The sequence below is a fragment of the Oryzias latipes genome, chromosome 12 (genome assembly GCF_053564925.1).
Source record: "Oryzias latipes strain Hd-rR chromosome 12, Olatipes_Hd-rR_3.1".
In the NCBI taxonomy this organism is placed as follows: domain Eukaryota; kingdom Metazoa; phylum Chordata; class Actinopteri; order Beloniformes; family Adrianichthyidae; genus Oryzias; species Oryzias latipes.
The window spans coordinates 21,221,112-21,247,549 of record NC_136248.1 but is presented as its reverse complement, the minus strand read 5'-3'; the positions used below and the strand labels follow the sequence as shown (position 1 = coordinate 21,247,549).

The 26,438-nt window shown below is 38.7% G+C and overlaps 1 protein-coding gene across 2 annotated transcripts in view; it reads right to left on the bottom strand.

The window, feature by feature from the left end:
* Window positions 1–26,438, bottom strand: part of pappaa (pregnancy-associated plasma protein A, pappalysin 1a) — a 104,453-nt gene that overhangs the window by 59,142 nt on the left and 18,873 nt on the right. For both annotated transcript variants that reach the window (XM_023960629.2, XM_023960630.2), the window contains exons 3-10: window positions 24,843–24,988; window positions 24,299–24,592; window positions 23,841–24,033; window positions 23,439–23,560; window positions 15,958–16,459; window positions 9,077–9,205; window positions 8,826–8,917; window positions 3,007–3,203 (exon numbers count right to left, since the gene is read on the bottom strand). In XM_023960629.2, coding sequence (XP_023816397.1) covers window positions 3,007–3,203; window positions 8,826–8,917; window positions 9,077–9,205; window positions 15,958–16,459; window positions 23,439–23,560; window positions 23,841–24,033; window positions 24,299–24,592; window positions 24,843–24,988 — 1,675 coding nt within the window. The remainder of the gene's footprint in view (window positions 1–3,006; window positions 3,204–8,825; window positions 8,918–9,076; window positions 9,206–15,957; window positions 16,460–23,438; window positions 23,561–23,840; window positions 24,034–24,298; window positions 24,593–24,842; window positions 24,989–26,438) is intronic.

Genomic DNA, 26,438 nt, shown 5'->3' with positions numbered 1-26,438 from the left:
CTACATGGACATACTATCACTAACATTCACACATGCCTACTTATGTATTCAGACTAACACTTGTGAAACATTTCATTCAGTCACGCAAACTGTTTGTGCAAAGGTGAGATAGCACCTGTGCTCGAGTGAGTGCTTATGTTCTTCTGGGGTGGATGATGGAATGTGAAAAGAGGGAGAGAACCCAGCCACCCTCCCAGCAAGGCCCCCACAGCAGCAGCAGCGGGAGCCGGGACTCCCCCAACGCCCATACAGTACAGCAGATGGAGAAAAACCGCCTGCCGGGCAACCAAATCCGCCACCCCAGGCAGGGCCAACAAAGCGGCCCCCAACGCTAGAGAGCAGGGGGTAGAAAGTGCAGGCCCCAGCCCGACATGTAGAGCAGCTTCCCCACCGCGCCCAGGGGGCCCAACGAGGGGCTCCGCCCCAGGGGGGCACCCCCAGCCCCAGACAGGTGGCCCACCACCACCCAGGAGTCCTGAGCATGTCCCCGCCCCAGCCCCAGGCACGAGTCTGGGCCCCCCAGGGAAGACCCGCCCCCATGCTCCAGGCAGCCACCCCCCTCAGGCCACGGTTAGTCCAGAAGAGAGCAAGGCAGGGGGACGCCCAAGAGGAGCGAGGGTCCCCAGGGTGTTATAAATATGGCCCGACCAGGCTCACCCGCAGTTGGAAAATATGAAGAAGGCCGGTGCCCAGGGACCAGGACCAGAACCCACGGGACACGGACACCCCCAGGCTCAGATGTAATATGATCCCCGGCTCCCGGTCTTGCCAGAGAGCTCAGGGATCCTTGTAATGAGATGATCTCATTACATATGACCCCTGGGGGGAACAGTGTGTTCTCAACCATCAAAGTGCCTTTTTTTTTTTTGAATGAACAATGTGTCCTTCAATGTAAAAGAAATCTTCAGTTGGTTTGTGTGGAGACGTGCCACCAGAACATAAAACATCAGAAACATCGCTGGCTGAAGCACACTTCCTTTTTTGTTCAAACGGCTGTTAACAGATACTTATATGAAATTTATGAAGATTTAACTTTTTTTTTTTTTTTTTTGCTAGGACTTTCTGATACAGACACCTGACTGCAGCTTTTCCAGAGGAACACGTTCTCTGGCCTTGTAAAACGCACCATCAGCAGCTGGAGCAACTGTGGTCAACAACACACACTTTCAGCATCACACTCACCTCCCACCACACAACAGTGTCAGTCAGTGTGGGAGGTTTTCGAGTCTCACCGTTTCAACACAAACCCTTTCATTTATGTGGTTAAGCAAAGAGCGTAAAATCAAACAATATACGAATGCCAAAATGACCGCCAAGACACACACTGAGGTGTGTTTCTTTTCACTTTTTTTTTGTGTGTGAATATATTTCTTCACAAAATAATATCTTAATACTCAGTGATTGAAAAAAGAAAACAAATGTTTTGAGATTTGGAGATAAAAACGTCATTTTTTAACCAACTGTACCTTTTAAAGAGAATTAAGGCAAAACATTTAGAGTGCTTTAAAAAAAGTGTTTTGAAATCCTTTTTTAAATGCACCATCCAACTTCTTTAGGTTTTAGTCTTTTGGTTTCAGTAGTTCATTGATTAGCTTGAAAACATAATCATCCAGTTTTTTACTAAGGAAACGAAGAGAGTAGAAATATCCACTAGACTTCAAAGACGGTCAAATCTTGATTTGGTTTGCTGTCACTCATGAAAACAAATAATTCAAAGTTATAACATTTTGCCTTAAATTTTAGCTGTAGGATCAGCCTTATGATTGTAAAGGCGCATTTCAGAATTTTGTATTTAAGTCTGTTTTTGGGATCCACGTACAAAACACGTGGCCATTGAACGCGCGTTGAAGTTAAACCAGTTGAACTTTGTCCTGTCATGGACTCAGCTTTGATAGTGATGGGTAGCATCCTTTTTAACTCAAGGCAGTGCCATCGGTTAAAGAATTGATCATGAAGAATAAATTATCAATTGCGGTTTGTGCTCGGCTGGAATTATATGACACCAAGCCTTTAATATATCGGAATAGAGTTGTCAAAGAAAAATCCTGGAGCAAGATTCGCAAGGCTTGCACAGCTTCGACATCTTGCATCAAGCCTCTTCCAACTGTGAGTACATACAGTTGTATCGGTTAGCAACAGTCCAGTGTGAACACTGTATGCAAAAAGTGCATTCCAGAATCTGGGTTCAGCACATTATTGAATGAAGCATCTTCTCAAACGCACAGTTTTTCATGAAGCTTTTTGCTTCACAGCCCCACAGTGTCTTGCACCACAAGGCTACATCATTGTTCTAACCAACACCTGGTATAGGCGGTGAAGAGTTATAGACCCTTGTACAGCACATAGACTACTAGGACATGTTAGTGTCCAATCATTCGAGGAAAGGAAATACCGAAAAGTCTCTGCTAATGAAGAAATTTAGTCTTGCATTGTGGCCCTACTTTTCTGCTGGTGATTCACTCATCGCTTGGACCACATTCCCTTATTCAGTGTCATGGCTGCGTGCAAGACATGTCTTGTGAAGCACGAACCAGGGGCTGGGAAATAAATTATTATGACAAAAAAAATCATACATCTAAAATACAAAAGTGTGGGTGTGTGTGCAAACACAACCAAATTGTGTATGTGTGTGTTTTGCCAATGTTTTGGGCCCTCCACTTCTTTCTGCATTCCAACAGATCAATACAACCCTCTGGGGTTTGGAAGAATCGATGGCTTCTTCTGGTGTCAATTAAGACAATTAACATTACTTTAATGAAAGCAGCAAACTTCTGCTCGAGCCCTTAGACACATCAAATAAACCTCCCGTTCTCACTAACCGGGAGGTACAAGCAAGAAAAGCTGCAAGTGAAACCCTCAAATACTTTACAGAACTGTACAGGTTAGATACAGAGCTAATAAGCTGACAGTTGTGTAAGAAAGATGAATGTCTTCAAAGGAAGACTATTTAAATTAGTTTTATGCTTATATTTCACTAGCTACAGGTGAAGCTATGCACAGACTGACCTTAGTAACAGCAGGATACCCACTAGCCACCTCACCGGAGCAGTAGGGCTTTGCTTCATGGGAAACGTCAACAGAGGAAGCCCACTGATCCAAGAAACCGCTGGGTGTGTACAGGCCGCAGTCTCTCACACCTGTCTCACGTTCAAAGTCCTCACACACCCCGTCCCCATCGTAGTAGTAGCACATGCTTGGCTCCTCTGCAAAAGAGAAAGGAATATTAATAAAGTGAGCATTTGAAGAAAAATGTGTTTTTACACTGGATCGTATTGTCCTTTTGATGCTACTTTGTCTGCCCGCGCTCATTCCATCATCTGTTTATCTGAATGTCAGGCATTTATATCATTTCCTGTTTTTATCTATGGTTTAGATGATGGTAAGTTAAATACATTAGGATCTACCTGGTAATGTTATGCACAAAGGCAATAGAAGGAATGAATGGGAGAACATGACAAAATGAAAGGACAAGAACAGCGTGAAAAGCAGGAGACAGACTCAGTCAAGACATAATGAGAGATACAGAAGCAATTTTTCCAGACATCCCACCCAGAGTTTAGATCAGAAAGTGTAAAAGCTTATGTGGAGGAGAGGGGAGCAGACCAGGGAGATTGCCTGGGGCTCGCTGGTCTCTGCTCTCAGCTAAAGCAGCGTCAGCCGGTGGGGATCCAGTAGGGGGAAAGGAGGCATTTTGTGCCAAGTTGGCTGGGGCCTCCTCCTCGAAATTCCAGCCATCCCTAACACTGCCAAAAGCTCGAGTCAGTTCTGTGCTCTGGCAACAGTAAAACAAGGGGGCTACCAAGGGGGCATATAGCATAGGCTCCCACCACTCACTCAACAGGAAAAAAGGCAAACAAGAAAGATAAAAGTGGGAGACAGAAAGAACTTCAAAAAGTACCTTGTAAAAGAAGGACAATAGATATAGTATTACTTCAACAGAAAAGGAGATGATAAGAAAAAATATGCAAATATCAGTATTAGGAAGAAGATGATTCATTAAAATGAGCAGAGACACTTTAAGAAAGGTAAATCGATGACCTGAAAGAAAAAATGTATAAACATAAAATGAGCTTATACTTAAAAAATATAATGGTATACTATTTGAAAGTATTAGTATGTTAGTATTCTTTCTTCCATAGAAATTTTTACTTTAATTTTTAAATTTTACATCATATTTCTACTTTTTACTTAAGATGAATCTTTTTTTTGGGGGGATTCAGATTTTAATTCTATGGCATGCCTTCATTTTTTTTTTTTTTTACACACTTCCTACTTTATTGGTAAATTAAGACTGAACTCAGAAAGTCTTTTCAAATTCTGACATTTTTTATTAATCTTTTTCATTTTTGTATACAATACCGTCTTTGATCCTAAAAGCCCTTTTGCTTTTAACACAATACAGCCTGCAGTAAATAATGCTTAGATAAACATTTTATTTCTCCTAAAGATGAATACAGTACCCAGTGAAAAGTAAAAATTAACTTTCTGCTGTAGTAGAAAAAAAGGGGTCATCAAAGCTTACTCTTCACCTCTTTAATTGTAAAGTATAGGGGTGAAAGTATCTTGTTTGAAGACTGCTGAGAAAGTATTGAGACTCCAACAAAAGAAGGGAAAATGAGAAAATGCCTAAAACAACATTAGATTCATTAGCCTAAAAGTGTGAATCTTTGGATGAGTATCTTTAAAAAGGGAAATGAGCTGATACCATAGTTTTAGATTTAAATTATTAAGACACTAAATGAAAGAATTGGAGATTACAGCTCTAAAAAAGGCACATGTAAGCAAGAAGGCCTACAACCTTCACTCATCTCCACTCGTTCTGTCAGGAGGAACGCACCAAAATTCCAGCAAAAAAATTTAAAAAAAGCTTAAGTAGAAGGCTGCCCAAAGTTAAAGCCAAGTTAAACAAATTAAAAAGAAATTCTACCAAATACTTACCAATTGTATGTAAACAGAAAAATTACCCCAAAAAAAGTTTTCTTTCAGCATTCTGACATTTTTATTTGACATACAACAGAAAAAGTTTCCTCGACTTTACTGTAAACTCCTGCTCCAAGCTCTTTCTGCACTTGTATTTGTCATGGCACTGATTCATATTGAGAAATAGTCACGAACAGAGGAATTTTCAATTTCATCAGCTTCAAATACAATCCGGCTCATGTGAAAAGGCTATGAAGCTCATCACAACCGTTTTATACAGAGCTGCTGTTCTTTCCTGTTTTGCCCTCGCCTATCCTGACAAATACTAGCTGCAGACATGGCAGAAGTTCTCATCATTATTATAGTTTTAGAATACTACTAAACATGAGTCATGTTGTCAGATGTGAACAAAGAAGATCTTAAATGTCTACACAAGGAGGATCGCACAAAAATAGCTCAGTAAATAAATATAGGCACCTGTTAATGCAAAAGGGATTAAATATCACATGGTGCATGTGTGCCCATGCATACATGCACTCACGCATAAAACGATCATTAAAAGTCTAGAAAAAATGATAATCAGTTTGCGGGGAGTTGGCATGAGAAACCATTCATTAAATGAATCCACTAACTTTTAGTCCCTTTATTCAACAACAAAAAATAAGATTAAGATTAAATTTAAACTAAAAACACACATATATACAGTATATGTATGTTATTTTTTTATTAAATAGGTAGAATTGGGTTAAGTGTACATAAATTAAAATCTCTTTGTACCGAGTTCTTCCATTACAATCTAATTGAAGATCTTATTTTGTTTATTAAATGCAAACCATTTCAAGCCAAAAGCTTTTATGTAAAATTTAGGCGGGAGATATTAAGTTCAGCATTTAACAACCGTGACATGAAATATGATTTTCCAAGTGATAGACCACAAGTTTTATCTTTAATTCATTTTCCTCTCTGGTAATTCATGTGAAACAAAAACCGTCTGTATAAAACATGTCATAAATTATATTTCAAGTCTAAAAAGACTGTTTAAATTTCTTTCTTTTTTTTTTTTTTTGATGTTGATGCTAAGTAAGTAAGTAAGTAAATTTTATTTGTATAGCACCTTTCGCAGACAAAGGTCACAAGGTGCTTCACAGGTTAAAATATGTATACATACACATATAAAAACATAAAAACATAAAATATAAAAAGCATAAACTATGTAAAACAATCATCTCAAGCCCAATAAAAGTAGTTTCAAGAGTTTCTAAGAGCATAACTTAAACCCCTTTTGCCAAACTTTTTGATTGCTGTGCACTTTAAGGGGCTGACTATGTATAATTCATGACTCATTTATGAAAAGATTATTCTAACCTCAAAAAATATATGTATATATTTTAAAAATATACAGCTTCTGAAGAGACTTTTGGGTTTTTTTTTTAGCCTGAGACCTGTTTCCACTTACATTTGGGTGTGAAATATTGTCTGAGTCAAAACGCCTTGCATACAGACCTGCGTTAAATGAAAGAGCCATGACCTGCAACCGCTAAAAGACTGCAATCAAACATAAAAGGGCAATTAAATGTGGGCAAAATAAGTCGGGAAGTTAAAGTGCACGCATTTGCAACTGACAGAATCAGCCTGTTATTGCAAGTGTCTGAAAAGATTATGGAAAGTATTTTACTTAAGTCTTACTAAAGGAAAAGCCTTGTGCTAAAGCCTCTGGGGATGTGAGTTATTGCAGGAAAACAACAATCTACATATGAGTGAGGGGCAGAGGAAGCATAGAGTGGTTTGGGTTCATACTTTTCCCCAATTGAGGTAGCAAAATGCTGAGCCACACCTTGTAAAGCTTTCAAAAAGCACCTTTGGGGAATGGGATGCTTGAAGTTTTGGCTAATTATACTGTAAATGTGAGCACTCTTGCGATGACTAATGCCAGCAAAATTTTTAATTCAATCAAAGACTAATGCAATTGTTTGTAAAAGCAATATAAAATAAAACTGAAAGGCTCGAAGGGCAGAGCCTCCCTGCAGTCAGAACTCTAAGCAGATAAGCTAACACTAATTACCCCCTTGTTTGTTTCTATTTTCTTTGCTTTTACCCTCTTCACTTACATTAAGCTGTTTTGCTGTTCTTTGGAAACAAAGCACAAAAGAAAACACAGGTCGAAACCGTTTAACACTGGAACTATAGCTCCAGTTTTGACATTATTTCAACTCCTATAACTTTTTAACCGTTTACGTACGGAAATTAACCCGTACTAGTGATGCAGGTACAGGTTAATTTCCGCACAGGTACACACCTGTACAGGTACAGGTGTGTACGACTCACCCTACCATAGAGGGTAGTACACAGGAGGGGCCGCATCCTAAGGGGAGCGCAGGTGTGTCTTGCAATTCATTTGAGGACTTGAAAATAGAATGTACCATTGTCGTTGCGTGTGGTATGTGTATTATGAGTTATTTGTAAGAATAACGTAAGTTCCACACAGTTATGAGGTAAAGGTGAAGCTCTCATACAGCACCACTGTCACTCACTCTAATCGTTCAAAAGGTTCGCGTACCGGCCCCTTACTGACCGCGTGCAAATGCTTCATGGGATGTGTAAGTGCCTGTAGGATACCCACGCAAACTAGAGTCTCATTGGTTGTCACGCACCTAGGTGTGTGAAATTTGTTCTCCGCATTTGACCCATCCCTTGGGGAGCTGCAGTCACAGTCACGCTTGGTAACCATTTGGTGGTTTTGCCCCCCAGTCCTGAGTGTCAAGCAGGGAGGCATTGGGTTCCATTTTTAGAGTTTTTGGTATGACTCGGCCAGGATTTGAACTCACGACCTTCCAATCTCAAGGAGATCACAGGGCCCCAGTTAAGCACAATTAACTACTGTGATAATCAGATAATTATTGACAAATATCAAGATATCAGCATAAAAGCTTCTTTAAGCACTAGTATTGGCACTTCAGCTAAAAGGACTGCTGTTTTAATAGTAACAATAGCAAAATAAAACAGTTTGAAAAACATATTTTTCATTTGTAATGGCCCTCCACTCTGTTGTTCTTATACCATTCCAAAGTATTCTGCCTCTATCCTGTCCCTCGTATAAAAATGTTTTAGCTCCGTCACTGGTGGTAGTATAATCTAAAATGTGATGATGTGATGTTGGCACACGTGGACACCAGATCCTAAGAGGTTAAGTGTTCCTGATGAGCTGTACATGAACATTTTCGCCCTACGGCTCACCGATCCATCTACGACTTTGAGATTTATTGTGTGCCATCTGCATGCCCTGTACAGGTTAGCCCATTTTTGACACTCAAACAGCCTGTATCCACCTGTGAGGGCAGTTGTGACTAAGGCATAATGTGTCACATACCCTTGCAAAGCAAATAAGAAAAGCAGCTTCTCTTCGCGTCAGAATGAGCTGATTCACACTATTTGCGTAAAAGAGTGTGTGTTATTTAGGTGTCGCCGGGTACAAAAAGGGTAAAGAATGGAGGCAAATTCAAAACATAGCAAAGGTATCTATCTATCATTGCCTAGTATTTTTAGTCCCTTTTATAGTGTTAAAATATTGACTTATGTCTATTCATTTTAATCGCAGTACAAAATATTACAGTCCTAGTGCCACTATTCAGTCGTCTGATTTCAAATCAAAAAGTCTTAGGAAATAAGAAAAAAACATTTTTTATTGTCTAACTACACAACCTATCCATTTACTTGCGGTTAGCCTAAAACTAGACTTCCTCTCTCTGACAAAATCCATCTATTAAGCAATAAAATGTAAGATGTTTAATATTGCACTTAAACAAGCACTCATGGTTATTTTCAGGATTTTCCGATCCAGTCGCTGACAGAAATTGAGCAGCAATTGCCAACATTACTATCATGACAACTTAATCCACATGACTTACCAATGCAGTTGAAGAAGGGCTCCTTTTTGCACTGACTGGAACAACCATCTCCATTCATCAAGTTCATATCGTCACACTCCTCTCCTCTGGAGCTAAAAATTACAGGGGATAGGATTTTGAAAGCAAGCAAACACACCAACGTGATAAATGTCCATTCAAAATACAGTAAAATTGAATTATTAAAAATCTCTATGTGTTTCTACTGTTTTGTTTTTTTTTTTGTTCAGAACTTGTGGTTGGGTGGTGGTTACCTTTGAACACGTCCGTCCCCACAGTAGGGTTCCCCAAGTTCGTGCATCAGAGGTGGAGAGGGCTCGCTTTCACCCACGCTCGAGACTGTTTGGATCTGGTACGTATATTTAACGTGTGGGACCACATCCCTACATGAAAATATAAAAGAAAAAAAAAGTGGCAAAAATGACAGTGAGTTTATATTTTGGGGGTATATTAGAGAGGAGTAAAGGTTTACACATTGAGAGCAGGCCTGAGGAGAATTGATCAGTGGGTTCCTGCCGCTTTATTTGTTGGTGGATGTACGTGTGTGTGCGTTTTTGATTTTTAGTACACACAAATGCAAAAATATCCCCCTCAATGCACACTTCCACACCTCTACTTATCTGGTCAAGGGCTGACATGGCTCCATGCACAAAGGGTCCATCTTAGTTCTGCTTCCTTATCATAGTAATTCAAGGAACCATCGTGATGAAATCGCAGTGGAGAGGAGAAATACTGGTGGACTACTCACTTTGCTGCTGTGAGTCGCCACAATGGTTTCTTGAGTCACCATGCTAAGGAAGTCTGAAAAAAAACAGGCTGAAAGGGAAAAAAAAGTGCAAATGAGAAAATCAAAACCATAAGTAAAACAAAAAAAAGAAATATTCAAAGTTACTATTTAGAAAAAGAAAATAATATATTTAAGGAGATTTAGGTGATAAACAAAGACAGGAAGTAGCAAATAATGGGGTGCCTTCATGAGATGAAAGCATACTGCAAAAACAGCCCCTCTAGAAATAAGATGAAATTTCTTGAAATTTGAAAAATGTTTTCTTAAACTATGAATATTTTGGTATAGAAAAACTTGCCTAAAAAGATTATTTTTCTTGCAAGACAGAAAATAAGACACAAGGCTCTTTTATCTTTCCTAAAATGACATTTTTGCAGTGTAAAATGAGTTTATAAAGTGATCGATCATTTTTTTTAAAACCTTTTTAATGCTCTGTCTTGTACTCATACTTTAAGGTAAAATTAAAATAAACAATGATTTTAGTTTTTCTTTCCATTACAGGATCACTTCTCATCACAAGTTTTGAATTTGTCATTTATATTTTGTTTATTTTATTTGGAGTTTCATGTCAATGTGGTTCAAAACTTGTCTTGTTTTAATGTCCATTTAATTTGAGTAACATCTCAGGCAGGCTGTGCAATAGTTGCACTCTCCTTGTTTCGTTAGACAAGCAACAGAGAAGAACCAATTTATTGTCTGAAGCTTGTTCAACTCAGATGCAATAAATGGTTCAATTCCCATTTTTAAGTTCTCCGCATACACTTTTTTTCCAAAACACGTAGAATGCTGAATTGTACAGCTCTTAAACAAATGACCTGCATGTCGTTCCTAGTGGTTCTTTTCTGCTTTTGCCAGCATTTTCCTTTACGTCAAGGTCAAAGTCCAGGGTGAGAAGTGTGGTGCATGCTAAAAGCTGCTTCGTGTCACTTGAAAAGATGCCTGGTGGCGTATTTTGACTCCTCACTACATGATCAGGCTAAATGGAAAAAGTTGTTTATGTTGTTGTCTTTTTTCTCCTACGTTATGTAATGTTTATTCCAACCTCTACCATTTTGGAAGCAAAACAAGTCACATAACTTAACAATCAAGCACTTGAAGATTTGATGGTATCACAATAATTATACTAATGCAGGACAACATTTTTGTATCTTTTTTCCTAAATTTTTCTTGATTTTTAGGTCAAAATAAAATGAACTAAGTTGAAATTGGTTTAAAAATATATGATAAGACAAATTAATAAAATACATTTTCAAAATGTATGTTGGGACTGTTTTACTGTCAAGTTAAAAGAAATCCTGAAAGTGTTTTAAGAACAAGTTCTATGTTTTTATTTTTAAATATTACAAATTAAAAAGCATTAAAAATGTATTTGGCCTTTATTTTGATTCAGAAGCCAGTTTAAGGTGTAAATTTAAAGTTTTTTTTCTTTTTTTATGTCTACATCAATTGTTGTCTTACAGAAAAAAACTTCAAAATTTCCACTCACTAATTAGGTTATGGCATCTTATTAGGGTTGATGATCAAAAAAGTATGTAAGTACTAATAACGAATAAGACTGATTAGGTGACCTTTCATTAATGTGACATTGGCTCATACAGAAAAACCTAAATTTTTGAGGGAACGATTGCCTCAGATTTACTTTAATTGTGTAAACACATGAGTTTACATTGAACTGACTGACAGAATATTAATGGGAAATGTATCAACACTAAAAAAATATATATATAAACAAATTCTAAATAACTCTGTTTCTTTATTACAGTGAGACTACAGTGACGTCATGGGGAAAGAAACCAAAGCATGCTCGTGTGCTGTTGAAAGAATAAAGGGATGGGAATGCGTATTTGCCTGCTATAGTCATGGAATTTGCAATGACTATAACATTAAGAATATGAATGGAGGATGACATCAGCTAATCAGGGGAAATAGGGATGATAGTTTAGCCATAGATTATTTCATATAGACCATCAAGTGTGTCTGACCTGGTTTTCAAACACGCTCTGCAGTGCTATTAATGCAGGCGGGCACAGGCACTGCCAGCTCAAAGAAGCAACACACAAAAAGCATGTGGACCCTTACAGGCACACGCTATACAATTTGGCACACCAACAAACACACAAACCCTCTGTGTCACTGAGAGAATGCATAGACAACATTGTGTGTGCCAGGTTTGGCCTTCAAACCTAAACAAAAGCACACAGGCAAGAAAACCACTATTCCCAGTGCAGACATTTAAGTCTTGAAGCGAAAGCAATGCTCCACCAGGAGCAGAAGCTCTCGCCAACTTGTTTTTGTCCCGCAAACCCCAAGCCAAAGTCAGCAATTAAACCTAGGAAGTTTTTGAGTGATGTTCAGGAAAGCCATAACCTTTGATGAGCTCTCAGTTGGAATTTTTTGATTTTGAGCAACTCATAAAACCAGAGACTTTTTGCTAAAATGCTTAAAAAGAAGGACAGGTATTCTTCCAATCTTATAGGTTGTAATATCACACACAGGGCCAACCAAAAGTATCACTTTTATTTCTTTAAAATTCATGTACAAAATCAAAGTTATTTAAAGTCCCACTCTGATGAAAATGGTGTTTTTAGTGTTTTTAAACATCTTGTGGCATTTTTTGACGATGGATAACAAATAGGAAGAAAATTAATCTTAAGATTACATTTCAGATTATTTCTTTATTAAAATCATTGTGAATTAGGAGCAGTCAGAATAATGCAGTTTAAAAAAGATCATTCTTGTCACTTAAAAATAAGCTGGGTGGGCCACAGGCTCCCTGCTCTGCTTTATTCTGATGCTTGTTGACGAATAGATCCATGAACATCTTTGTTTTCCTTGTTTTAGCTGGCATCTGGCTCAAAACTGCACAGCTGGGTAGCTCCAATATTGCTCCAATATTATTGGGTGTGAGGGGCTGTAGGCTAGTGGGAGAGCGCCTAAACAGAGAGCTCTCAGCAACGGGAAGGGAAGAGAGGCAGAGTTGCTCCACGCCAACAGTCAACTCAGAGGGGAATTTCTAAAGCTGCGTTCACACTGAAGGGGATTTGTGAATTGCGTTTGGTGTGAAAGCAGATTAATGAACTCCTGAAAGTACTGAACTCCTGCCGCTCTGCAGAAAATATGTCCTAGAAAAGGTTCATTGAGTTTGGCTAAAAACTGCATAATCATAATTAAAAGACCAATCAGAACGTTTTGAAAAGAGCTTAAAAGGTGATTGGAGTGGGACTTTAAGGAAATTGTATCCTAACTAAGAGAGAACACTTTTGTTTTATATAGACATATCTGGAGATCAAAACGTTATATGGAGAACATGGTCTATGGGGTATATAGATTCAAGGCTGGAAGAGAACATGTATTCAAGAGTTGAGTGTCATAATGCAGCCTGTGTTCTGAAGGAGTCAGCGGTACGGCTTCTTGCAGTGTGATAACTGCCAGTTTTAAAGCTGTTTCCAATTAGATGTGTCCTCGGTTCCTGCCGACCTCACTGCAACTGGTCGTGTTAGGTGCTGCCACCGGCAGCAGGGGAGAGAGAAACAGAGAGTGCAGATGCAGAACAGGTCCAACAATTTCCATGGAAATCACCAGCTTCTTCTTTTAAAGGTAAGAGATGTGTGAACTTTCTTTAAAATCATTATCATCAAAAAATAATATATACCATTACCTTCAGATCTAAAAAAAAAAATGCATTTAGGCAGCTGAATATTCAACTGACGATATAAAATTCCCTGTGACGGGCATCTCTCCTGTCACTATCAGATTGTCACATGAAAAGATTTCATTATTGGTCCGGCTTTCTTCCTCCTGACATTCTTCTCAAGACCCCAGTGGGAATGGGGGGTTTTATCTTAGCTCCCCTTTTTAAAAACTGGCAGAAGGCTCTGTAATATGCCTTTCAAAAGGTATTTTTGATAGCACCAGCTGATAACATTTGAGAATGAAAACGCCTGCTACTAAGACCAAAAGGAACATGGCTGTGTGTCGGTTTTCATCCCGCGTGTATCCATCTTTGCAGATGGGTGCACTGCGTTTATGTATGAGCATGCATATGGATGTGCTTCTTTGTTGTTCTTGGCCAAAAGATCCCAGATGAGGAAATCCGATAAATAGAATTAGTAACATTTTACACTGAGCATGCAAAAGCAACAAACAAGAAAAAAGACATTTGCACTGCTGCAAGATGACTATAGGTTTAGATCTGTAAGCACTTATACCAATTTATACCAAAATGCTATTCATTTGAATATCTGGTGAAACCTAAAGCCACATCGTTAGTGTTGCTTCTGCACTCTGAAGTGACGATGTACACAAAAGGAGATGCTCCATATGGTTTCCAGAAGCCTGATAGAAGGAACAAAGACTCTAATCAACCATATTTAGAAATATTGCAAGAGTTACTCAACCAAAAAAGATTTAAAACAAATGAAGTAAACTATAGAAGCAATCAATTCCAGTTAAATATTGGAAGAGTTTGTGAAAGAACATTTACAGAACCCAGCTTCCGGAGAGGTGTGCACTGAGTCTCTTGAAACCATTCTTGGGTCTCTTTTGCTATGGGAGGTCTCCTTTCATACTTTCATGACCGCCCCCCAATGTCTCCTTCATCACCACTGCCAGTGACCACCATCCCCCTCCCAGAGCAATGTAATAATTTACCCCCAACTGATACAAACATACCACTCTGCGTCTCCTCTTCACGCTTCTTGAGCTCCTCCATAAGTTACTCTGACACCCTGACCTCTGAGCCGTTAGCCATTCCAAACAAACCACCACTCATGGGTGAAGCCAAAAGGAGCTAGCGTGTCAGCCATTCCTCTTGTTGTTTGCCCCAGCTTAGATGAAGGCCAGTGGGTTGACAGGGAAAGGTCAATCCCCCCATCCCCCCTCCCGACCTCTCCATCCAAGCCCATGAAAGCATATTGCAAGAAGAAGTAACTTTCTGTGTGGTCAACAAAAGCTTTTCAGCAGCTGGACCCCAGCGATCAAACGGGTCGCTTCTTTTTGGATTCAAGGCAGGCCGCAATATCAGGAGGAGCTTCCAAGACAGAACGCAACATCTTTGACAAATAAACTGTATGTTAAGGCATTTTATTAAGAAAAGGTGAAATAAATCAAGTTTTAATTCAATCATCTGAGAATCACTTTAATGTACTGGCCTCTTATGTCTGCATGTTCATGGCAGCAGGATTTCTTTTTTTCTTATTTTAGGAGAACGTCTGTGAACCAGCATTCTTTAATTAAAAAAACATCCAAAATTGTGTTAAAAATGTTCATACTTACTTTCTACTGAATTTCTCTGACCATCTAACAGAGATATGATTGCATGTGGTCTGATAACGCACACACACACAAAAGACAGTTAATGCCACTGACCACTACCACGGGAATGCGACCACAGCTAGTGAAATTTACCACAGCAGTAAAACTACCAAGAGCACACCAACAGTCACTGAAGTGTGCCAAAACCTCCAAATAAATACATCTCTACTGCGGGCATCCTTCCACAGATAATGCTGTTCAACCAGGAAACTGTACACAGTCACATTGTGGCACAAGGATGTAATTGGTCCAACTCGCGCAACACAAACACACCCTTATCAAACGCTTTCCTTCTCATGTTAACTGCCCTGACAGCACAACAGTGAGATGGTATGACACACAACGGTGCCATGTATAGCACGATTTCAGAAACTCAGCACATTCCATGAAAGGAAAGCAGTAAACTCTCACCACAGTGGGCAGATAATCTCCTCAACATGTCATCTATTTGCCCTTGCTTCATGGAACAGGGGAAAAAACAAATGTGGGCATCAACTGACCTGTGACTTAGGAAACAAATGTTGGGCAACAGATCTGAAAGTACAGAAACGGCGGTGGCTGCAATGGGTCCAGGGAGCATTGAAAAGGATATCTGGTATTACACTAATGTGTGTTTTGGGAAGGTAATTGGAGATAAAAAAAAACACACCTTTCATCAGTGTGTCTAGGGTTTCTAATTACTTCATACTAGAACAGGAAGTTTATGCAGCAAGCCTTAGATTTTTACCATAAAACGCCCAATTATATGACCCAAATGCACTGAATTTGATCGTGCCAGAGATATTTGTTCCACTTTGGCACTAAAAAATGACAGAATATAAATGGAGCAGTAAAGCATAGATGGATCATGAGTAATGCAAGGATGTAAGGATCCAGTTAGTGGGGATCCTCACATTCCCTTAAAAACATGATTTAGGGCCATAACCATCAGTAACACCAGGACCAGGGGTGCCAACAACAGCTCGATGGTAGACCATCAATCTTGACTCAGAAATAAAAAGCACATTGGGGTATTATGAGGTCTAGTTTGCTCACCTGTCTGTGTATCGGCGGATGGGTTCGATCAGTATCAGGCCACGTGGAGCATGGGTGAAGGCCGGATGCCGCAGCAGGCGATAGCGAAGCAGTTGGCAATGCCTGCACAGTTTGCAGTCTCGCTTGGAGGTCAAGAGAGTAGCATCGATCTCCAAGTTTTGCTCCATTGTGTAGAACTGTACCCCATACACCTCCTCTTGAACATCCAGCTTCAGCGTCAGTGGAGTGTCACAGAAAACATTGCTGGGGCCCAATGAGATGTTTCTGCCACTGACAGTCAATAGCAAGATGTTGTGGATTGCCGGCAACGTTGTTTCTTCTGGACTAAAAAATGTGACCCACACGGTCAAAGAGTCGGGCACCAAAGGGTAGAGGAACTCCAACTGAAGCATGCAGCCCTGGACAGGGCACTCGGACGGCCCAACAACACTTTGCTCATTCCCTCCATTCGGGCTCCACGTACGCACGCTTGCCTCACATGCCTGCTCCACATCTGGAGGGCCTGCGGGATGAGATTACGAAACAAAATCACTTTTAAAAAAAACATCAATAAAACAAAATATTTTAAACCAATAATTTTTTTTTTAATGGTTGAACCTTGAATGTATTTAAGTATTCTGGCATTTCCTCTGTAATGTGGCCCTTTTTACAAGGTATGACTGCTGACAGATCTAGAACACACACTGGAGATGTTTTGGTGTATCTACAGGTCTTGCAACATCAAGGCTGAGGTGAAACTGAGAGTTCATTGTTAGTCCATCTGCAGAGGAAAGGCAGAGCTGAGGAGTGTACCTTCTGAAAGGGGCCCGGTGTGGGGTTCTCGCTTCAGCACAGTTGTTTCAAGCTCAAACAGTCACACTCCGGCCATATTTGGAGTCCACACATAGCTAGCTCGCATTATCCTAAGTGACGTACACTAACATTCATCAAGTACTTTTAGAAGCCAGCAACCGACAGACACTATGTTCTACCTCAATTTCCTTTTTTGCAATTCCAAGCTGGCAACCGGCGAAGCCATTTGCTAACCTCATTTCTGGGCACCACGCAAAATTCCAGTGTTTAATCAAGTGAGGACTGAATATGGTTTCCAAGCCACATTATCTCAACACATTTATTATTGAACTGTAAGTGTGTGTGGCCAAAGTGGATGTGAATTAAAGAAAAGAGAAAGTGAAAGGTAGGGAGAGAGAATGAGGGGCTGGAAGAAAATGGAGAAGGTGCTCCAAGGAGCTTGGCTTTGATGAGCTCATGTAGCCCGTGATTTCTGGGAACGTTTTCATTGAGTTTGCAAGTGAGGGAGCTTTAGCCACAGAAAATATTTTGTAACGTCAGCTGTTATCATGGGCTTTGGCGCTGCAGCAAATGGAAGAGATTTGAGAGGAGGCTGAATGGGGATGTCATTCATCGATTGGCCTAAGGTGAATTCAATTGAATGAAGGTGTGCAAAGATCAATTTGTGCCTGAAAATAAAAACAATTTGCAAGAAATCTGAGGATTAAAATAGTAATCTTGCAAAAGAAGGAGAACAAAAGATGAGGTCTATTGAAAGACATGTAAAAATTACAAAAATCTTTTTACAAGCAAAGACAAAGAATTGATTGTAACTTCAGTGTAAGGTATTAATAAAAAAACATTATGAATACTCTGGACTGTGTTTGGTACAACATATTGCTTTTGTATGAAATTTTCAAGATTTTTAAAGATTCACATAAGAATTTGGGGAGAGGAATTTTGGACTTTTTAAAATGGGGGTCAGTCGGAAAGGGCTGCACAGTGGTGCAGTGGTTGGTGGTTGAGAATTCTCCGTTTTGAATCCTGGCTGGAACCTTTCTGTGTGGAGTTTGCGTGTTCTCCCTGTGCATGCGTGTGTTTTCTCTGGGCATTCTGGCTTCCTATCACGGTCTAAAAACATGCTCTATAGGTTAATTGGTTACTTTAAAATGTCCTCATGTGTGTGAGACTGATTGTGCGCCCTGCTACAGACTGGTGACCTGTCCAGGGTGTACCCCGCCTTTGCCCAGCAGTATCCAGGACAGGCTCCAGCAACCCCGTGACACTGTGCAACCCTTATTCCCAATGTCACAAATTTAAATGAACATACCTCAAATTGAGGCTTTTCACATCAATTAGGTTAGAATTAAAGTAGATTAATTAATTATAGGTCATAATTAATGGATTGCCTAACAGATACTTGCATGACGATATTATTAAATATAGAATTTTAATGTGTATTACAATGTGTCACTTTGAATGTAAGGCTCATAAATCAATCACACAACAACATATGGTTTGGTTTGGTTTGGAACAGCCAGTTCAAAACAATGGTTTTGAAGGAAAACTGAGAATTGTATGCAGTGTTTTACAAGACTGCAGGTGGAAAAAACACAAAAACAACACGATGGGTTTCCTTTTTTCCTTTTTAAAGAACTCTTCTGTTTTCATTTTGAATGAGACCTTTGACTCTGCATCACCAAGCAGATAAAACAGGTGTAAACAATTCTGCTTTCTTCAGCTTTAAAGAGAGAGCCTTCATATTAATCATGTAAAGTAAAAAGTCCAGAATAGCTACTGGAGCGTGTCCACTGGAGTGTGGGATGAATAAACAGACAGTGATATGTCCAAGCCTGCACACTTTATGCTTTCTAAGAAGTGTCTGGCTCTGGCTCACAATATCGATGACTCACTGTCATACTGTTACACACATCCTCATTTATGAGGCAGACATCAAACCCACAATGCCGCTCCCCCTAAGCTTGACACGCACACACTCAACAGACACGTAGATTCACCTATAAAGGCAACAGACACTGCGGCTTGGGAAACAGTGTCATGTCAGACAAAATGAAATGCTAACAACTGAAAGAGGGATTTCATGATCAAATCATGCGGAGGCAGGATGCACGGTGTCAACAAAACTATCTATGCCTAACACAACTCAGAAGAGTTCATCCTTGTCAACTTTAGGAAAACTAAATAGATCCACTTTGTGTTTAATAAAGAAAAATAAAACTTGTTTTGTCCAACTTCTTAGTTAGATGTTTAATTGTTTTAAAAAAATTACTTTCTTTTAACTACATCTGAGGCCAGATTATGGCTTATGTATCTCTCCAAATCAGTTCATCATCAATTAGCTAATACAGAATAATCCATACATACGTAGCTCTGAATTATTTGTAAAAAGTTAAGGCTTTTAAGTGCGCCTTATAGCATGGAAAATATGGAAGTACGGTACTTTCATTTAGTCATTTTTCACTTTGATGATGTGGGTCAATTTACCAAATTAGAGAATACAGAGAGCAGACTTGTGTGACCATAAATGATAAAAAGAAATACACACATAACAAATGACGGTATCATCATGCTTGCCTTCTAACATGGCAATCCCCCAACTGTTATTTTTCTATGGCTCAGCCTAACTTGAAATTTTTTGCAAAGATCCAGTGAAAGTTTGGACAGAGGAGTAGCATCACTGCTGGATAGCAGCTGTGGTATCTAATGAGAAGTTGCTCCAACTTTAGCAATGGGGTGGAGGGGGCAGCTACCTCAAACGGGGATACATTCCAAGAGAGAAAACAGAGCACAGTTTACTCACCTAGTATATTAGACAAGTCCCGACTTGCCTCTGGATCACAAAACACACACACACAGGTTCACACACACATTACAGTCAATAAAAAGGCAAAATTTAGTCAACTTAAAGAAATACTATGATATTTGTATTTCTTGCTATTTTGTGGCTGCAAAAATAGAGGAAAATTCAGAACTCTATACTCTTCCATGTTCGCTTTTTCAACAGTTTTTTGCACCCCACCCATATGACCTTTTTTTATTTAATATTTCTTGCTGAGAACTCTCAAAACATCTGATGCCAGGAAATGATTGTGATAAACTAATCCGACAGGCAGAGTTTTTTTCTCAACATTCAAACTGTGAAATGTATGCTCAAAAAGAATAATACTATACTATATTGCTTAAAAATTGTGTATTTGGCTGTAAAGGACCAGGGAGTTGTTTGTCATTCCCAAACAAAATATACTGTATAAAAGTCAGCAGTGGATGCAATTTACTATATTTACTGTATTTTCTGTGGCATTAATGTGCTTTTGAATTTGTTGTTTGCTTCATGGGAAACAGCTTCAGGAGCATATTTTACTCTCAAGCTAAATGAGCTAAAAAGTTACATCAAAATTTGGGAAATATTTTAACCAGCCTGGAGCCTGCTGAAAAAAAGCAGCAAGTGTAAAGCGTTTAGTATGCAAACTAAACTTGTAGTAGTCTGGGGTCTTTTTGAGCTTATTTTTTAAATATGTTCTATTAGTTTATTTTTTAAAAACTTTCTTTTTTCTGTGGATTGCTTAATATATATCTTTTCAGTACAACACCAGCTTCCCTTTTAATCAATATTTCTTGATTATATTACACAATAATTCCATGGAAGACCTGAAACTGTCTGAAAACTCAATTCCAAGAGATACATTTTGTCTTTATTTTCTGCAAAACAAATCACAAAAATTTCGATTAAACCGTTTTTATCTTATAAAACAAAGAGCAAACATGTAGACACAAAATAAAAATGTCTGAATCCACAAACAAAGCAAAGACAAGGTCAAAAATATATTAAATTTGTCTAAAAAAGGCAAAGCGCCACTCAAAATTTCAAGGATTTATTTCCAAGGGGTTTCCCAATTATGTTTTAACCTGGTGTTATGTTTGTTTTGAATCAACATTATTATAAACAGACAATGTGATTGGCAAACTCACTGGTGAGTGCAGAGACTGCTATTCAATTCAATTCAATTTTATTTGTATAGCCCAAATTCACAACAACAGTCGCCTCGATGGGCTTCGTATCAGTAATTGAAAAAGTAAAACATAGAATTAAAAGGATCATGAATACATAGAATTCAATAGAAAAATTCTAAATTGAACTAACAAACTGACTAAACTAAACTGGCATCCCTGCTCTTAGACCCCCCTTCGCCGGAAGGAAAAACTCCTAAAAAAAACGGATACCGGAAAAAAACGAAGAAACCTCATGGGTGCCCATATGAAGGAGGGATCCTCCCCCAGGACGGAGGGGTTGCAGTTGCTAAGGGTTGAACAACTTAAAGAAATCCACGTTACAGTAAAAATACTGCTGTAACATTAGTTTTGAACAGATATTGATGGACCTTTTTAGGTTTTACATATGTTTTAGTCAGAATATCAGGCAAAAAAAACAAAAATAAAGCATTTGTATAACAATATATTTACAGTACTGTGGTGAAACGGATTTTACAGTTTAATCTTTCTTTTTAATCTCTTTTATGGAGTAGTCATATCATTATGTACAATATGAAAACATGATATATTAGTCAGTATGTAGGCTACATATAAGTCATTCACAAAAATGACTTATTACAAGTTATCTATTATCTATTATCGGACATAAGCCATCAAGAAAATGGAATCTCGTTTTTTTTTTTTTTTTTTTTTTTTATGTAGGCTTTTACTCTTCTGTTGCGTATTGCAAGATCTTGGCCAAAAATGACTTAAGCTTTTAAAATGATGCCTGTTTTAGGCTTGATAGATTGTTTGCATCTGCCAACATAAATTGTAATAACAGTCGATCTATAGGAGCCTATTCTGTAAGAGCTAATCTTAGAATTGTCTGCTCTTGCTTGGCTTAGTCTCTCATCTGCAATAACATCAGTTTTTATCTGGTGTTGTCCGTTTTTGAGCACAAATCATTCACTTTTAAATGAAGTATTGCATTTGCTAATTAAACTTTTCTACAGCTATAAATTTAGCATAACAGTTCAAGTGACAGTGCTAAATTACAGACTGCAAGTTTTCTACCTGACTCACTTAGATATGAAGAATTTGCAAAAGTAACATGTTTTGTTGCATTGCAGAGAACTTAATTTTCAACTAAATATTTTTCATTGTTTCTTTATTTTGTTTTACTTTGACAAAAATATATTAAATTATGATTTTTTTTCCCTAATTTTTATAACTGTTTTTTTTTGTCAGGTAGATTTAGAATCTTCTGCATAACAACATTTCAAAAAATAGCTTATACTGTTTTGTAAAAATGCCACATCACGTTTTCCTTATTTATGTCATTTTGAGATGATTGATTTGTTCAGACATTTTTTTCATTATTTAGAGGGAGAATGGGTTGCACAAGTGAAAGAGTTTTGGATGCTGCATACTGCATCTCTGGAGTTGGACTTGGCTTGGAACTTGGATGAGTATTTTGGATTAACGGACTTGTACTTCTTTTGCCCACCGATGCACTGGACACCTCACCTCGCCACACTATCTTTACTCTGTACCAGCGGATTTGGCAAGTTTTTTCCCTAACCACCTCCACATGCACCCTCAGTTTAGAAGTGATAAACCTTTCTACAGCATTGTCAAAAACAAAGAAATCATTTCCATGCAGGGGGCCTGATAACCTACCAAAATGCCCATATCGGGATATGTTCTGCTTTTAAGCTTTGCTCTAAAAAGCATTTTGTGTCCCGCACAGCCAAAAAAAATACATTTTGGAGAGTATTTGTGGTAAAGATTGAAACATTTTCCTAAATCAGAGTAAAGCTCCACCATCGCACTCAATTCTTACAGAAAGTTGAGAAGTTCTTACTTTTTGAAAACCGTGTTTCAAAATTTTCAGTGAGATTCCGAGCCAAGTTGTATAACACAGAATGGGCTGTAATAAAGTCTGTATGTTAAACAGTGGCTCTTTAGCGCATCTGCTGAATCAGAAATGTACTGCAAGGAGAACATTAGAAATCATGTGGTCCTATGTTGTTTCTGTCTTAAACGGGAGACTAAATAAAATGAGAAGAAATAAGGTTATGTTGGTGTTAAATAAAAAAACATGGAATTGAATTTTTTATCAGACAATTCAAAAATATTTTCCACTAGCATAAAACCTATGCATGTTTCAGAGTTATGTCCTCTAATACTAATGTTCAAATATGGTAGATTTGACTATGTACTATGTTCAAATCTGCCCATATTGTAAATAAAAAATGAATAATTATAGCTACAAACTTTGATTTGGGGGGAAAAAAAGTTTCCAATGGAAGTAATTACACTATATTTGTTGGGGAAGAGACCTATGTGATGCTTCCATGATGTCCCACAGCCTAAATATAACAAATCCAATGAGTCATCTGCATGGTTTGGGATTGAGTCAGTCTCATGGATGGAATATTGACTGGAAACCTAGCACCAGATAAACCTTAGATCCTGTAATCATTCTGTAAACTCTGGATTAGAGGAGAGTCGTGTCCCTCTTTTTCATAACATTACCTTTTAGTAAAAACAGCTTATTATAATCAAGGCAGTGCCTTTTAGTGGCGAGTACACCTAATGCATTTTCCATAGGCGTGTCCAACATGGGAAGCGGCTACTATCGACTCAACTGCAGGATGCATTGCAGCGAAACATGACATCAATAAGTGTGGTAAAAGCAGAACACTGTAGCCTACCTTCAGCCTCTCGGGGGGACCAGTGTCCAGAAGGGGAGCATGGTCTTGGAGAAGATGAGTTTGAGGCATACTGCAGTAGAACTCTCCCCTCAGTACATTTATCACACACTGATCCCAATTCTCTAGGAAACCAACAGGCAGAAAGAGCAACCAACTTAGATACAGGCCAAGCGTGGTCTTAAGTACAATAGCAGTTATGTGAAATTTAACAAAAGCTCACTTTCTGATTTTACAGGCTTTTTTAATAGTTTTATTTTAAGAAAAACATAGTCTGCTCAGCTTTGAGAATTCTAGTTGAAGTATTTGAGTAAAAATTGTGGGCTAAAAAGGATTATTAAATATTTGCTTTCTTAGAACTCATCAACATCCAGTTATCAGCCCGTCTTCAATACATCCATTCACCTGTCGTAAAAATGTCCAGACAGCGGTGGAAACCATTCCAGGGTGATGGAGTTGTGGTGCTGCTGAACTACTTGGGGTGGCATCGGTACTGGAGGGGGTCTGGCAGTAGGTTGCCATGTCTGGTAAACCAGATCCAGGTAGCAGTGCATCCTGGCAACTTGGTTCAGGGTGAATGAGTCTGTGCAAGAATCGTCTGCAGAGGGGGAAAAAAAGAGAAAAATGAATGTATGTGCAAGAAAAAAAAAGGGAAAAATGGTAATGGTTGTCAAAAAATATTTTGAGAATGGGAAGAATAGCCACAGAACCATTAACCATGATAGAATGATAGATAAATCCCCTGTAACTTCGTAAAAATTATATTTTATTCAACTAAGATACTTAATTTAAGAAATGCGTTTTAGATACACAAGTTTTCATGTGTTGATGGTAGTAAAAGCTACGCAGAAGTCCCAGCTCACCTGCATAACTCATGTAGTTATTAAATGGTGTGTGTGTGAAATGTCGACATCCGCAAGTCTCGTTGCCTGGGTCAGGATCCCCACAGCCTTTGTATTTGGTGGTGGGGTTGGTGTCAGCACACAAGTCTCCAGTTTCCATTGAGGGCTCAGTTTCCAAACATGCATCATTGCAAGAATCGATCTCAGATATGCCTCGGAACACGTGGTACAGACCAAGGCTATGCCCGATCTCATGGACCATGGTGTCCGTGTGACCAAACGTTCCGTAAAAGGAAGGATTCAGCACGATTCCACCTGGAAATCAAAAGAGACAGCTGTGCACGATGGAAGCACGGATACAGGTGTGCCTAGAACATGAGACAATACATAATTCATGAGCCTTAACATCTTTTTTTAATCCCATCTTTTCTAATAAAGATGCGTTGAAGCCACAAGATGCCTCAAACTGGAATTACTACAAATTATTAACAGAGAAAGGATGCTTGAATGTGCTAGCTGGAAGTGAATGTAGGTGTGAACGTGTGTGTTTTTGTATGTTTTATACCCAAATGTGTGAGGGCTTCTTTGTCCCAGGGCCAAGTGGCGACTCCCGCCAAGTCTTCATCAGAAGAATTGCCAAAGAAAACATTCAGGTGAGTTGAACCATCCAGCTGGAGAATGTCTTTCAGCTCCTTCACATCCAGATAGGCTCTATACATGTTTGAATATGAGAGAGAGACAAACAGAATTTCACATTAAACCACATGACAGAAGAGGTGCTAATAAGTCCAGAGTCTTTTACCTATATCGATCTGTAAATAAAGTGGCCCTGAAGTGCAAATAACAGCATCAAAACACTTAAAGCAGAAAAAAATTTGATCACAATTAAAAAGGCAAAATAAATGATTAAAAAAACATTACATTTTATGAATTTAAAACAAAATTCCAGAAATCAAAACACAATTCCAAACAAACAAATAAAACAAAAGAATTTGAAAAAATGTGAACGTCAAAAATCAAATGTTCCAATAGCAAAGCAAAATTGAAGATAAGATCTTGTTTCTGTCACATTTACGTCTCTTAGCCATAAATGAGAACTGTTTGAGACTAAACTGGTTTTCTCATTCTTCTCAAACATTTCTCCTGAGAAATAAGCCTCACAGTGAGCACTGTGTGAGATCTCCAAATTCTCTCTCACAGCTGTCTCTTCTCCAGATCTCAGTTAAGAGAAAAATGAGACATAATATGTTGCGATCAAAGATGTCTCATTTTGATATCCTTACTTTAAATCCCTATCTCAGTTATGTCTCAGTGAAAGATATTCATGGTTCTGTCTCTTGTTGCTCAATAATTTAGATCCCATTTTAGCCTCTTTTTCACACAAAAAAAGACAAATAAGGGGTAGTACAAGCCCTTAAATGAGCCTCATTATGACACGATCACAGTTCATCTCGAGAAAATAATCAATTATGATGTATTTATGTTCCACTTGCAAAAGTTGTTTATTTCTTACACATTTCACATAACTCAATTACAGTTTCAAGAGAGAAAAGTTAAACCAGACAGTCATGTCCTCAAAATACATCTTTTGAAACTTTATAAAAAACATGAAATTTCAAGACAACATTGCAGTGTCGATTTAATAAACTTTTCATTTGGCTTAGATAAAAATAAATTAATAAGTATGTATGTTGGGTTAATGATGATGGGTTTAGATCAGTCCTTCTCAATTAGTGGGACTCACCCCCCTTTGGGGGTTGAGATGCCAGGGGGGAGCGCGCAGTAGTAATGGTTTTAGGCATAGGCAGTACGGGCAATTGCCTAGGGCGCAAATTTAACAGGGGGCGGTGGCGAGGGCTCAGTGCTTGGAAAAAAAAAATCTGCGCCACTTTTGGTTTACTGTTATCTGTTATATCACAGTGTTTGTAACAGCCTGAAACCTGTGAATTTCCGTCCCTGCAGCGGCTCCTGTCTTTGAGAGCTACGTGCGTGAAAGAAAAGGGGAGGGGTGGTGGGTGCAGGCTGAGAGGTGAAACGGCGCATGGACGCAGCCTCTATTGCGCAACACCTGATCATCGCGTGCCTTTAGATGACTCAGCTCATGCTAATAATGCCATTCTCAATTAACTATTGTAGACATTTTGATGACTCGTCTTTATTT